Raw genomic sequence first — 14,219 nt, 5'->3', positions numbered from 1 at the left:
AATCAACACAGTGCTGTTTGGTTTTAGCTAGGTTTGAATTTATCCCTGATTTTTTTTTTTTAGAATTGGTTATTCCAAACATTGCAGATTCTCTGGTGTTTTGTGGCCCAGTGAATGTAAAAATGAAATGTTACACATCTTGGTTGGACACCAGAAAGAAAGGAGGGAGAAGACTGGAAAGAAAGAAAGAAAGAAGGAAGGAAGGAAGGAAGGAAAGGAAGGAAGGAAGGAAGGAAGGAAGGAAGGAAGAAAGAAAGAAAGAAAGAAAGAAAGAAAGAAAGAAAGAAATAGGGAGGTAGAAAGGAAGGAAGGAGGGAGGAAGAAGGAAAGCAAGGAAGGAATGAAGAAAGGAAGAAGAGGAGGAGGAGGAGGAGGAAAGGAAGAAAGGAAGATTGGAAGGAAGAAGGAAGGGAGGAAGGATGGAGGGAGGGAAGAATAGAGGGAGGGAGGAAAGAAAAGAAAATTAGCAAGAAGAAAAGACCCTTCACAGCTGTGACAGACTTGCCTGGAAAGGCTGTTTGCTCCAACGTGTCTTTCCTATTCCTTGGAGAGCTTTATTTTTCTTCTTTCAATCACCTCCTTATTATTATTTTCCCAGCTTTCTCCTTTGCCTCCGCTCCCAGCGGCTGACATCCGATCCTTTCTTCCCCTCCTAATTTGAATGACCTCCCACCACCATCACCTCCTCTCGCTCTTGCTCTCATTCTCCTGCAGGCCGGTTTTAGGAGAGCCAGATGTGGAGACAAAGGTCTAAAAATAATCTTTTCGTCTATCTTCCCTTGGAAAGCCGGGTGGCCTGTGCGAGAGGTGGGGAATCCTCCACTTGGAAGCAATCGCAAGATCAGGAGCAAAGGCTCCAACTTGGAGCAAGGAACTTGTTGGCAACGCCGCAGCCTCCTTTCTGGACTCAAACTTGAACCCTTTTAAGGACAAACCGTCTGGGAGAGAGAACAGAATTTGACTTTGGACGGATTAGCTAACTTCCATTCCTGCCGCCTTCTTTCCTCCTGCAAAGAAATCTGAAGCAACTTCCATCTTCCACGGGGTTTGCAATTTTCATTTTCATTTTTTTGTTGCTGTTCTTCGTAGGCGCCCACAAAAACAGCTGGAGGAGGAGGTGGAAATGGGGAGCAAGCTGCATTTTTGCACCAGGTTCTTTACAACGACTTTATGCCTGGTGTTTCTACTCTACCCGTCCTGGAACTACGCCAGAAGGCGCTGGAGGAGACAACTGAAGGCTTCGCCATTGAAGATGGTGGAGAATTACGATGTAAGTAACAGCTGCAGTCGAGAAAAGGGTAGGGTAGAACTGCAACGTGTTGCAGGAATCTTTGGAGGTCACTTAGTCTGACCTTCTGCTGAAGGTGTAACAACGTGTATGGGATGTAGGGTTTATCGTTAGGCTTCAGGGTGGTTTGCTGGTCTTTGAAGGAAAGAAAACTCACAAGTCTTTCGGTTTTCTCTCCAGAGAATCCAGTTGGCTACGTTCTATCAACATCTGTCTTCAAAAGTTCAGATTCTTGTCATGGTTTCAATAGCGTTTCCATCCCCGTTTTCAAGGCTTTGCTCATCGTACATTTTCTCTGTGCTAAATTCCCCAAACCCAGAAAGTTTAAACAAAACTTAAATGCTTCTGGCTTGTGTTGAGTTTTGTTGCTTGGCACACAACTGGAGAAATATTCTCTGCCAAATGGGATGCGGTCTAATCAAGCAAAGACCCCCTTAAAAAGTGATTTCCCCCCCTTTTTCTTTCTATTCCATATTATATTCCCTATTCTATTCTATTCTATTTATTCCATTCTATTCCATTTTATTCTTCATTCTAATATTCTTTCTATTCTATTCTTTATTCTATTCCCTATTCTATTCTATTTCATTCCATTCCATTTTATTCTTCATTCTAATATTCTATTCTATTCTATTCTTTATTCTATTCCCTATTCTATTCTATTCTTTCTATTCTATTTCATTCCATTCCATTTTATTCTTCATTCTAATATTCTATTCTATTCTATTCTATTCTTTATTCTATTCTATTCTATTCTTTCTATTCTATTTCATTCAATTCCATTTTATTCTTCATTCTAATATTCTATTCTTTATTCTATTCTTTATTCTATTCCCTATTCTATTCTATTTCATTTCATTCCATTTTATTCTTCATTCTAATATTCTATTCTATTCTTTATTCTATTCTATTCTATTCTTTCTATTCTATTTCATTTCATTCCATTCCATTCCATTTTATTCTTCAAATATTCTATTCTATTCTATTCTTTATTCTATTCCCTATTCTATTCTATTTCATTTCATTCCATTTTATTCTTCATTCTAATATTCTATTCTATTCTTTATTCTATTCTATTCTTTCTATTCTATTTCATTCCATTCCATTCCATTTTATTCTTCATTCTAATATTCTATTCTATTCTTTATTCTATTCCCTATTCTATTCCCTATCCTATCCTATCCTTATCCTATTCTGTTCTATTCTATTCCTTATTCTATTCTATTCCCTATTCTATTCTATTCCATTCCATTGCATTCTATTCTATTCTATTCCACCACACCACACACCACTCCATTCTGCCATAGCCCGCTTTCATGTCTGCCGATAAAATTGTACTAAAAAGTAACAACTTTCCCAAATGCTGTTCTGAACACATGCAGGGATTTCATCTTGGAATTTCCCCAGCAATTTATTTTGGCCGTGGCCAAATAAATCTAATCTCCTTGGTGGGTTCCAGGCCAGTTGCTCTCATGGTGTGTTGAGATACAACTCAGCTCCTTTTCCAAACAGGCTCGGTGGTGTGTTCTTCACACGTCTTCTTAAAAGACCCTCCAACCAGATTCTGGAGGAACCACAAAGGAAGCCGTGGCCGCAAGCCAGAACTGTGGAATGTTGGGTGGAGGAGTTGGCTTCCCAAGAGAGGAAACCAACTCTGGGGCAGGTGGAAGTTGCAAAGGGCCTGGAGAATTGTTTCGAGGTAAAAATGTTTGCCAAAGTGTTTTTATCGCTGTTTCTTGGAAAGACCGTTTCCTCTCTTTGTACCAGGAAGTCCGGAGTGAGAAAGATTAGGATCTATTATTATTTTTTCTCTTCTCTCTCCCTTTCCCTGTAAATAATGATGAATATGGGATTTATAGAATGTTAGCTAGTGAGGATATATTTGGGAGTTTTGTCTCTTTTTCTTTGTTTCTGTTTGCAAAAGTTTAGTACTACTTATAATGTTGGCGAGATGGAGTTATGGGAGGGGAGGTAGGAAGTAAAGAAACTCCTTAAGGCACATTAATGATATGGACATTTGGCATATGTCTACGGTTGGATATTGATATTGTGTTTTGTTCTTTACATATGTTTTACCTTAAGGTGGAAAAAAATATTTAAAAAATATATTCTCCCTCTCCCCCCCCCCAAAAAAAAGGAATGAAAACTTTAAAAATAAGAAGGGTGGAAAGTGCAGAAATGGGTGTTTTCCACTAAACTAATGTGTGTCTTTAGATCAGCGGTTCTCAACCTGTGGGTCACGACCCCTTTGGCTGGCCAAACGACCCTTTCCTAGGGGTCACCTAAGACCATCGGAAAACACATATTTCTGATGGTCTTAGGAACTATGACACTTCCACTCCATCCATCTCCAGATGGGTTCACCCACAGGCAAAGAGATAGAGAAAAAAATAATTCTGTACTATGGGAACTTCTGAGCATGCGCAGAAGCTGAATTTACGACACTGCGCATGCGTCACCATCTTGTTTTGGGAGTTTTTTTCTTTTTGCAATTTTTCTTTAAAAAAAATTGGCACTGCTCCTGCGCACAGCACAGGAGGCAGCGAACAGGAGGTAAGTTAGAACCCACCCCTGAGTTTCCCAGTAATTGTATTATTTTGCGGTTGGGGGGCAGTGAAGGGCTGCAAAATTTCTAACCACCATGCTGTGGACGTGGCTTATTTTGTGGGTGTGGCTTGCCAGCCATGTGGCCAGGTGGGAGTGGTTTGACGATCATGTGACTGGGGGGGCGGCTTAAAAGTCATGTGACTGGCTTAAAGGTGGCCAACTTGACATCATTCACATCAAGGGTTAGGGTCAGGATGCCTGGCTTCTCCTCGCCTCAAAGAGATAAAATTCCCCCATTATTTACTATTACTGAAAATCCAAAATATTCTGTTTAATTCTATGTATATATGTCATATGTGTATATCCATATTACACACAGGCACACAAAAATATACATTGTCTAGTATATAAACTGTATGTGTATGTACACACACATACATACACAGCTCTTCTAAAATTATACACATTCAACCTCATTGGAAAAACAGACCCAGAGCCCAGAAGGGGAAAAAAAGAAAAAAAATTCAAAATTTTTCTACCGGTTCTGCGTACTTGACTGCATCTATAGGAGCCCAACACTGGTTGAGGGTCACCACAACATGTGGAACTGTATTAAAGGGTCGAGGCATTAGAAAAGTTGAGAACCACTGTTTTTAAATGGTTTATGGTTTAAACCTGGTTATTCTTCCCCTGCTTGTTTTCCCCAATATTAACAAATATGCAAAGGGAGACCCCTAGTGGCAGACTGTTGGGTTACCTCTCATAAATTAATCAAGTAGTTGGTTGGTTGGTTGGTTGGTTGGTTGGTTGGTTGGTTGGTTGGTTGGTTGGTTGGTTGGTTGGTTGGTTGGTTGGTTGGTTGGCTGGCTGGTTGGCTGGCTGGCAGGCAGGCAGGCTGGCAGGCTGGCTGGCTGGCTGGCTGGCTGGCTGGCTGGCTGGCTGGCTGGCTGGCTGGCTGGCTGGCTGGCTGGCTGGCTGGCTGGCTGGCTGGCTGGCTGGCTGGCTGGCTGGCTGGCTGGCTGGCTGGCTGGCTGGCTGGCTGGCTGGCTGGCTGGCTGGCAGGCCAGCCGGCCGGCTGGCTGGCTGGCTTCTTTCTTTCTTTCTTTCTTTCTTTCTTTCTTAGACTTCTTTGCCCTTCTTCTCAAAGGACTGTTTAGTTTACTTTATGGTCATTGCACCTGGTACAATGAAATTACCATATTTTTCAGAGTATAAGACACCTAGATTTTACAGGTGGAAAACAAGGAAAAAAGTATTCTGAACCAAATGGTGTAGTAATATACTATTTAATAAAATACCACTTCTCCAGCCTGTTTTACTCCAGGACAATGAGTTATAGGAAATTCACCCGAAGGGAAACATAGAAACATAGAAGACTGACGGCAGAAAAAGACCTCATGGTCCATCTAGTCTGCCCTTATACTATTTCCTGTATTTTATCTTACAATGGATATATGTTTATCCCAGGCATGTTTAAATTCGGTTACTGTGGATTTATCTACCACGTCTGCTGGAAGTTTGTTCCAAGGATCTACTACTCTTTCAGTCAAATAATATTTTCTCATGTTGCTTCTGATCTTTCCCCCAACTAACTTCAGATTGTGTCCCCTTGTTCTTGTGTTCACTTTCCTATTAAAAACACTTCCCTCCTGGACCTTATTTAACCCTTTAATATATTTAAATGTTTCGATCATGTCCCCCCTTTTCCTTCTGTCCTCCAGACTATACAGATTGAGTTCATTTAGTCTTTCCTGATACGTTTTATGCTTAAGACCTTCCACCATTCTTGTAGCCCGTCTTTGGACACATTCAATTTTGTCAATTGAACTTTGTCAAAGCACAGCGAGTGTGAAAACACTGTGTTATTTTGGATCTTACCTATATGTGCTGGGTAAAAAAAAACATCTGCTCACCTCACTTGGAGGAATGAGCCAATCTAATAGGAAAACTGTCCTTCTAAATTGGGTTTGTGTCCAGGCTGTGTAGGATATAATCTTTCTCATCTGAAAAGATTAGCAATAATCCTTTTGAAAGGATTTTTATTCCTAGTGGCGTGTCATCTGTGTATCCCCTGAGCTAGCAAAAAATTCTCAGAATGCCTCTGATTAATTAGAAGAGAATCTGGGCCAAAGTAGGAGAAGCTGGGAAGTCAAATTTAGTGACTTGACCTTGAAGATATGAGTGCCAAAGGATTTAACTTAGCATGACCTTTTTGCCACAAAAGAGGCCGGCGGACAAGTAAAAACTGACTGACTATCCATAGAACATCTGTAGCTGAAGGTTGAACTTAGGGGTTCCTTGGTGCTCTTTGGTTTTCTTGCTGACTCGTGACCCAGCTTGGTAACCCCATCAGTGATAGCAGGGAGTGTTAGCAGTGTTTGCATCTGGGAACAATGCAACTTGGTGGTTTTCCTACAGGTGTTTCTGCAATAAAATGTTACCAACTACGTAACATTATCAGCCCTTCGAGGGAATGGGGTTTGCTATGGATTTCCTTCACGTAAGCATATATAGGTGCTTCCTTGCTTTTAAAAAAAATAATCTTCATTAAATATATACTTTTAACAAACACAACAAAAGCAAGACATAACAAAGGTACATATAATGCTTAATATCATGATCATATGTGTCATATTAAAACAGAGACAGAAGAAAAGAAAGAAGAGGAAAGAAATAAAAAAAGATGTAGTGAAATGACATCATAGAGAAAGAAAGAAAGAAGGAAGGAAGGAAGAAAGAAAGAAAGAAGGAAGGAAGGAAGAAAAGGAAGGAAGGAAGAAAGAAGGAAGGAAGGAAGGAAGGAAGGAAGGAAGGAAGGAAGGAAGGAAGGAAGGAAGAGGTTATAGAAAGGAGACGGGGAGAAGGAGAGGATGCCGGCTATTTAGGATGCCAATTCAGTAATATACGACCTGTGATTTAAATGTGTAGTTGGAATAAGTTTCCCTTTGCTTTTATTTGCTTGTAGTGTAATGGTTCATTGCTTTATTGCATGTTAGCTTTCCTTTTTATTTTCTAATAAAAGAGGTGGAAGAGAAGAAAGAAGAGAAATGTGGGGTCCTTGGAGCTCTCTGGGCTTGGTGACCACGTATTTGTTACAAAGACATTTGCACCGGTAAATTCTTGTGGATTTTTGTGAGTGCTTGGTGCTCTCTGAGCTTGGTGGTTGGCTTGCAGACATTTTATTACCCAGCTCGGCAAAAACATCAGTGCTAGTGAGTGTGGAGTTTGCTCTATGTTTCGATATAACAACTTTTTCTGCCTGCATTAGTTGGGAGTTTGCAGATCATGTTCCATCTGTTTATTTGTTCCCAAATGCAAATACTGGTAAAAATGCATACATTTCCATTATCTCCTTCGGCAAACATATGAAATTTAATCGGCATCATATTCTGGTGTTTTTTCATTGCTCAAAACTGGTGGAGCCACCCTCAAGTAGAGGACTCTGCAGAATTGTCCTGGCCAGCCAGTGCCACCTTGTGGAACATCTAGGTATAATACACAATTCTCGAAAACTTTGAGAAGAAAAACATTGTCTCCTTGCAAGCTTTCCATTTCTCAGTGCGTGGAAACATTGAACCAGCAGCGGGTTGCAAACTGGTAGCAGCGGCAGTGATGGAGTCTCTGGCCACCTGTCCGGGATGCTTCTGCACACACACGAAACAGAATATCCTACGAGAATAGACTAACAATCCTGGGCCTAGATAGTCTAGAACTACGGCGCCTAAAACACGACTTGAGTATTGCCCACAAGATCATATGCTGCAACGTCCTACCGGTCAATGACTACTTCAGCTTCAACCGCAACAACACAAGAGCACGCGACAGATTCAAACTTAATACGAACCGCTCCAAACTTGACTGTAAAAAATATGATTTCAACAATCGAGTTATCAAAGCGTGGAACTCATTACCGGACTCAATTGTGTCAACCCCTAACCCCCAACACTTCTCCCTTAGACTCTCCACGATTGACCTCTCCAGGTTCCTAAGAGGCCAGTAAGGGGCATACATAAGTGCACTGGTGTGCCTTTCGTCCCCTGTCCAATTCTCTTTCCTTTCTCTCACTTATCATATATATTTTCTTTCTTTCATATATCTTCTCCTCTAAGTTCACTTTACCCTTATATATATTACTACATGTCTATTTTTCTTCCTATGTATTTGTGTATTGGACAAATGAATAAATAAAATAAATGATTGAATAAATAAATAAATAAATAAACACACGAGCACATGCACGAACTGGTAGCAACGGGTTTTAGAACCCACTACTGAGTTGAACTGTAGGTCAAGTTACAAAGGTGAACAGGTGGGTTAGTACGTTCGATAGAAAAGGATGGGAGAAGGTGTTTGAAAGATGCTAAAGGGGGATTGAGTAAATACGATCTACTTTCTTCCAGGATTATGAGGATTCTCTTCATCCCCATAGTGCACACTACCAGAAGAATGACCGGTGCCCACCTCCATCACAAACTTTACCAGAACGAGCGTGTGAGACGCCCAGCTGTCGATCAGACTCTGAATGCGAGAAACACAAACGTTGTTGCTATAATGGATGCATCTACGCCTGCTTGGAATCGGTGCCCCCTCCCCCAGGTAAACCAGCCCTATAATATCTCATTTATTTGTTTATTTATTTATTTATTAAATTTGCATGCCGCCCCTCTCCGCAGACTCGGGGCGGCTCACAACAGTAACAGAAAACAATATATAATACAAATTTAATAATTAGAAAGCTAAAAACCCATAGTTTAAAAAAAAACCATGCACACAACATACCATACATAAACAGTGTAGGCCTGGGGATGTTATCTCAGTTCCCCCATGCCTGACGGCAGAGGTGGGTTTTAAGGAGTTTGGGGAAGGCAAGGAGGATGGGGGCAGTTCTAATCTCAGGGGGGAGCTGGTTCCAGAGGGTAGGGGCCACCACAGAGAAGGATCTTCCCCTGGGACCCACCAAACGACATTGTTTAGTCGGCGGGACACGGAGAAGGCCAACTCTGTGGGACCTAATCGGTCGCTGGGATTCGTGCGGCAGAAGGCGGTCTCGGAGATATTCTGGTCCGATGCCATGAAGGGCTTTATAGGTCAAGACCAACACTTTGAATTGTGACCAGAAACTGATCGGCAACCAATGCAGACTGCGGAGTGTTGGTGTAACATGGGCATATTTGGGAAAGCCCATGATTGCTCTCGCAGCTGCATTCTGCACGATCTGAAGTTTCCAAACACTTTTCAAAGGTCGCCCCATGTAGAGAGCGTTACAGTAGTCGAGATGGAGATGGCCCATCCCTGCAACAGTTGTTGTATTCCCCAAACAAATGTCTTTAATGCAGTGTGATTTTTAAGATGGTCCTTTAAGACCTTCACAAGGATGGGTGTCAGATAAATGGAAGCGTCTCTTTAAGGTGGTAGACCTGGTTGATTCTCAAGATGCTATTATGGGATTCTACAACCAAGGATGAAAGGACAGGAAGCATTCATGTGGCATGGATTGTCGAACCATGGTTATGGCATGGTGGGACCCATTGGCATAGTCTCTTCTGTTCATCTTGAAGAGGCTTCTTCTTCCTTAGTGCTCTCTGAACTTGGTTGCTTTGCCCAAACTAGATAACATAGTAATAGCATCTGATATAATGCCTAATAAGAATAGTTCTGGCTTAAACTCTATATGTTGTCCAATCATTTTTTCTAGTATGTGAATTTGTATCCAAAATTTCCTTGCCTTTATACAGATCCACCACATGTGATAATATGTGCCAGGTACTTTGTTTGCATTTCCAACAGTTTGGGAACATATTGCCAGGCACAGATGCCACCTATAGAACATTGTATAGAGATTTCCCTTATATGATGTGACCATTGTCAGTTTCCGATTTCTCTCCCAAAGCTTTTGCCATTTATCCAAACCTATCTTATATCCAAAAAATTTGGCCCATGCTGTTATCATCTCTTTAACTTGCTTCTCCTTCATAATAAGAAATATTATTATTATTATGTCAGTACAACACAGCAAACGAGATCACTATGCTGGATTTCGTATTTCATCACCAGTCGGGCGCTTCCCAAGCACCTAGGACTGCGTGATGTAGCGGCGAATTATGTTTGCCGATCCCAGTAAAGCGGCCTTTTGCAATTGACAGATGGAGATTTTGTCAATTCCGATGGTTTTCAAATGTCCGCTGAGATCCTTTGGCCCTGCGCCCAGCGTGCCAAGGACCACTGGGACCACTTTCACTGGCTTATGCCAGAGTCGTTGCAGCTCGATTTTTAGATCTTCGTATTTCACTAATTTCTCTAGCTGCTTCTCCTCAATTCTGCTGTCTCCTGGGATGAAGATGATGATGATGATGATGATTATTATTATTATTATTATTATTATTATTATTATTAATAATTAAATTTGTATGCCACCTCTCTCTGTAGACTCGGGGTGGCTTACAACAATGATAAAAACAATATATAATAACAAATCTAATAGTTAGAGTCTAAAATAACAATAATACATTTAAAAAGTCTAAAAAACAAACATATTCTGTCTCCTTTTTTAAAAAAAGTTTTAGACTGGCTGATTCAGCCTAAACCTCGCTGGTTGGGGGGCAACGGCTGGCTCCTGGATGGACCCGAAGAAGTCCTACAAGGTACAGTAATTTAACTTAATTTATTAGACCTCTAAGCTGCCCAACTCCTTGTGGACTCTGGGGGGCGTAAAGTAATAAAAATAATATTGTACAATAATATACACAATAATAAAAAGACATAATAAAACAATGGTAATTTAAAAGTTTTAAAAAACCAAATAAAAACCAAATAAAAATAAAAACAGTAGCAGAACTACAGCAGTAATAGCTCCAAGGTGCCTTGAGGGGCTTTCGTTGAGCTCGAGATATTTGTTTTCGCAGCTGAAACATGCAGTACCACTGAGGATGGAGATGACCCACTTCATTGTCCAACGGGATTTGAATGCCACATCATTCACCCTGGCAATGCCGCTGAAGGCATCCCCAACCAGGGCCAGTGCATCAAGCTACGTGGCAATTCAGGTGAGTTACTGGTAGGAATGTGAAGCATTCGAGTTCATAAGTCATGGCTAGTGAAATCTACTTATCTTCGCTTACCGGTTTGGAAATGAATGCTTCATGTGCTTTCTCACTCACTTTCTTTCACCATGCTCTGCTCATTTGTGTGCTTTTTTACCCTCTATGCACGCGCATGTGCAGAGGGTTTTTAAAAAGAAAATGGCACCATCCAGGGAGGTGGGCCGAGCCTCGCGCTGCCACCGCTCATGGTTCTCCAAACCATTGGATGATGACGCTACCAGTACACTTGAACTGGCCCGAACCGGTAGCATTTCAGCCCTGGTCATGGCCATACGAGATAATATGTTAAAGTCACAGATAATGACAGCGCACTTCCCGCATGCACACATCCAGTGTGATTTGGCTTCTGCACATGTGCGGAAGCAAAAAAATCATCGAAATCTCTCTTGCACACATGTTCCTTCCCAAGACCAAAACACTCTGGGACGTGCATGCAACATGGTCATTTGTGAAGATGCTTAAGCTTAAGCTCTGATATTTCTTTTTCCTTCTCCAGATGGATGGAATCTAAGACCCAAGTACTACAAGGACTATTTTGGTAAGTTTCAGCACTCAAATAAAAGAATAAGAGATTGGAAGAGACCTTGGAGGTTTTCCATTTATAACTATTCATTGAATGTTTGACATCGAAAGTTATAACAATTTTTTGCTGAAAAAAAGTCCACATTGTGATTGGTCCTCTCATTTATGACCATCAATCATCCCCACGGTCAGTCACAAGTTGGGGGGGTTGGCAAATACGTCACATTTTTGACCCACCGCAGTGTCACTGGGTCACATGATCACGATTCGGCACCTTTCCTGGCAATTTTTGGCAGAAAAATCTTGTGAAAGGCGAGGAGGGTGGGGACAGTGCAAATCTCCAGAGGGAGCTGATTCCAGAGGGCCGGGGCCACCACAAAGAAGGCTCTTCCCCTAGGCCCTGCCAGACAGCATTGTCTGGTCGACGGGACCTGGAGAAGGCCGACTCTGTGGGACCTGATCGGAAATGGGGATTTTGCAGTAACCTCTCCCTGCCACGCCCACCAAGCCATGCCACACCCACTAAGCCATGCCCACAGAACTGGTAATAAAAAAAATGGAATCCCACCACTGCCCTTAATGACTGTCATAAAAATGATCCTAAGATTGTGTCCGACTCAACTTATGACCGCAACAACTTACAACAGAAACTTTGGTCCCAATTGTAATCATAAGTCGAGGCTCATCCTCCGGCATTCCATGTTGCCCTAATAAACAGGAAAAAGATTTTTGGGTAATGCAGAATACAGTAGTACCCCTAGATACGAGCATAATTGGTTCCATAGGGGAGCTTGTATCTCGAGGCAACTCGTATTCTGGAACAAATAACTTATTTCCCCTCCGAGATAACCAAAAGCAAGGATTCTAACCAAAAGCAAGGATTCTTGCGCCACCTAGTGGACGCTCGGCTCGTATCCCGAATTTCAGCTTGGGAGTAGAACAGAAATGTCTCTCCCCTCTTAGTTCGTATCTGGAAATACTTGCATGTAGAGCAGCTCGTATCTAGAGGTACTACTGTATAGGAAAAGATGAGCCGGGGTGGCGCAGCAGGTAGAGTGCTGTACTGGAGGCCACTGAAGCTGACTTGTAGATCTGAAGGTCAGCGGTTCAAATCTCATCACCGGCTCAAGGTTGACTCAGCCTTCCATGCTTCCGAGGTGGGTAAAATGAGGACCCGGATTGTGGGGGCAATAGCCTAGCTCTGTTTAAAAAAGTGCTATTGCTAACATGTTGTAAGCTGCCCTGAGTCTAAGGAGAAGGGCGGCATAAAAATTGAATGAATGAATGAATGAATGAATGAATGAATGAATGAATGAATGAATGAATAAACAAACAAACAAACAAACAAATAAATAAATAAATAAATGGTCTGGAAACAAGAAGCCAAACAAAAATGTGACAGGAAGCGAGATTATTTTCGTGGAAACAAGTGAGTTCGTCTTGCCATTTCCTAAAAAAATAATAATAATCTTAAAATTAATTTAGGTATACTATTTTTACTGCTCGTTTTTCCACCATTGTCTTGCAGGGCGCAGCTCCAGCAGCGTGGTGGGTTATGTGAAGCAAACGCAGAGACATCTTGGTTAGCTCAAGGAGGATTCTGCCGACCGGCCACGTGTGATGTCAAAGGGAAAAATGATAAATAATGTTGGACAGGCAAAGGAGAACCATAACCGAGGGAAAATAAACCAGGAGGACAAACGTTGTTAATCTGTTGGTGTCAGGCTAGTTTGAATTTATTTTCAATGCGCCTCATATAAACCTACTGCCAGAGAAAGGATGAGTCTTCAACTCTTATAATTAAAACCAGGATGGACAAGAATGGCCTCTTCTAATAATGCTACACTATAGAATAGAGTAGAGTAGAGTAGAGTAAATAATAGAGTAGAGTAGAGTGGATTGGAGTAAAGAATAGAATAGAATAGAGCAGATAGTAGAGTAAAGAGTAGAGTAAAGAATAGAATAGAGTAGAGTAGAGAGTAGAGTAAAGAATAGAATAGAATAGAGTAGAGAGTAGAGTAAAGAATAGAATAGAATAGAGAGTAGAGTAGAGTAGAGTAAAGAATAGAATAGAATAGAGTAAAGAGTAGAGTAGAGTAAAGAATATAATAGAATAGAATAGAGTAGAGAGTAGAGTAGAGTAGAGTAAAGAATAGAATAGAATAGATAGTAGAGTAGATAGTACAGTAGAGTAGAGTAGAGTAGAATAAAGAATAGAATAGAATAGAATAGAATAGTTGGAAGGGACCGTGGAGGTCTTCTAGTCTTCTAGTCCGCTTAGGCAGGAAACCCTACACTACTTCAGACAAATGGTTATCCAACATCTTCTTAAAAAATTCCAATATGGGAGCATTCACAACTTCTGGAGGCAAGCTGTTCCGCTGATTAATTGTTCTAACCATCAGGAAATTTCTCCTTAGTTCTAAGAAATCCTCCAGTGATGGTGCACCCAGAACTTCTGGCAAATTATTCCATTGTCAGGAAATTTATGAAACACTAGAGAAGTCTTGTCTTCAAGCATAGATTACCCTCCATAAAGCTGCTATTTTATCCCACATCTGGGCCAAGAATTCATCAACCGTACAATTTTCACACACGGATCTATGGACTGTGACACAACAATATTTGTTACAATTCGGAGGAAAGCCGTGTGAGGTTTTCGCTCTTTGAATTGAAGAAACCAATCGACCCAAGTCAATTTGATTTAGGAGGGTTGGGGAAAAAAGCACCGTTGGTTTAGCCATTGTATAAAGCTCCTGACG

The 14,219-nt window shown here is 41.3% G+C and overlaps 1 protein-coding gene across 1 annotated transcript; it reads left to right on the top strand.

Annotated features, from left to right (window-relative positions):
- Positions 1-727: 727 nt before the first annotated feature.
- On the top strand, positions 728-13,174 carry WFDC1 (WAP four-disulfide core domain 1). The gene is made up of 6 exons (XM_070761614.1): positions 728-1,270; positions 8,236-8,431; positions 10,393-10,476; positions 10,738-10,878; positions 11,432-11,473; positions 12,986-13,174. The coding sequence occupies exons 1-6, from the start codon at positions 1,124-1,126 to the stop codon at positions 13,042-13,044; spliced, it is 669 nt and encodes a 222-aa protein (XP_070617715.1). The 5' UTR covers positions 728-1,123; the 3' UTR covers positions 13,045-13,174.
- Positions 13,175-14,219: the final 1,045 nt, after the last annotated feature.

Source organism: Erythrolamprus reginae, chromosome 9, assembly GCF_031021105.1.
Source record: "Erythrolamprus reginae isolate rEryReg1 chromosome 9, rEryReg1.hap1, whole genome shotgun sequence".
In the NCBI taxonomy this organism is placed as follows: domain Eukaryota; kingdom Metazoa; phylum Chordata; class Lepidosauria; order Squamata; family Dipsadidae; genus Erythrolamprus; species Erythrolamprus reginae.
The sequence above is the reverse complement of the archived record's forward strand: the minus strand, read 5'-3'. Positions and strand labels throughout refer to the sequence as shown.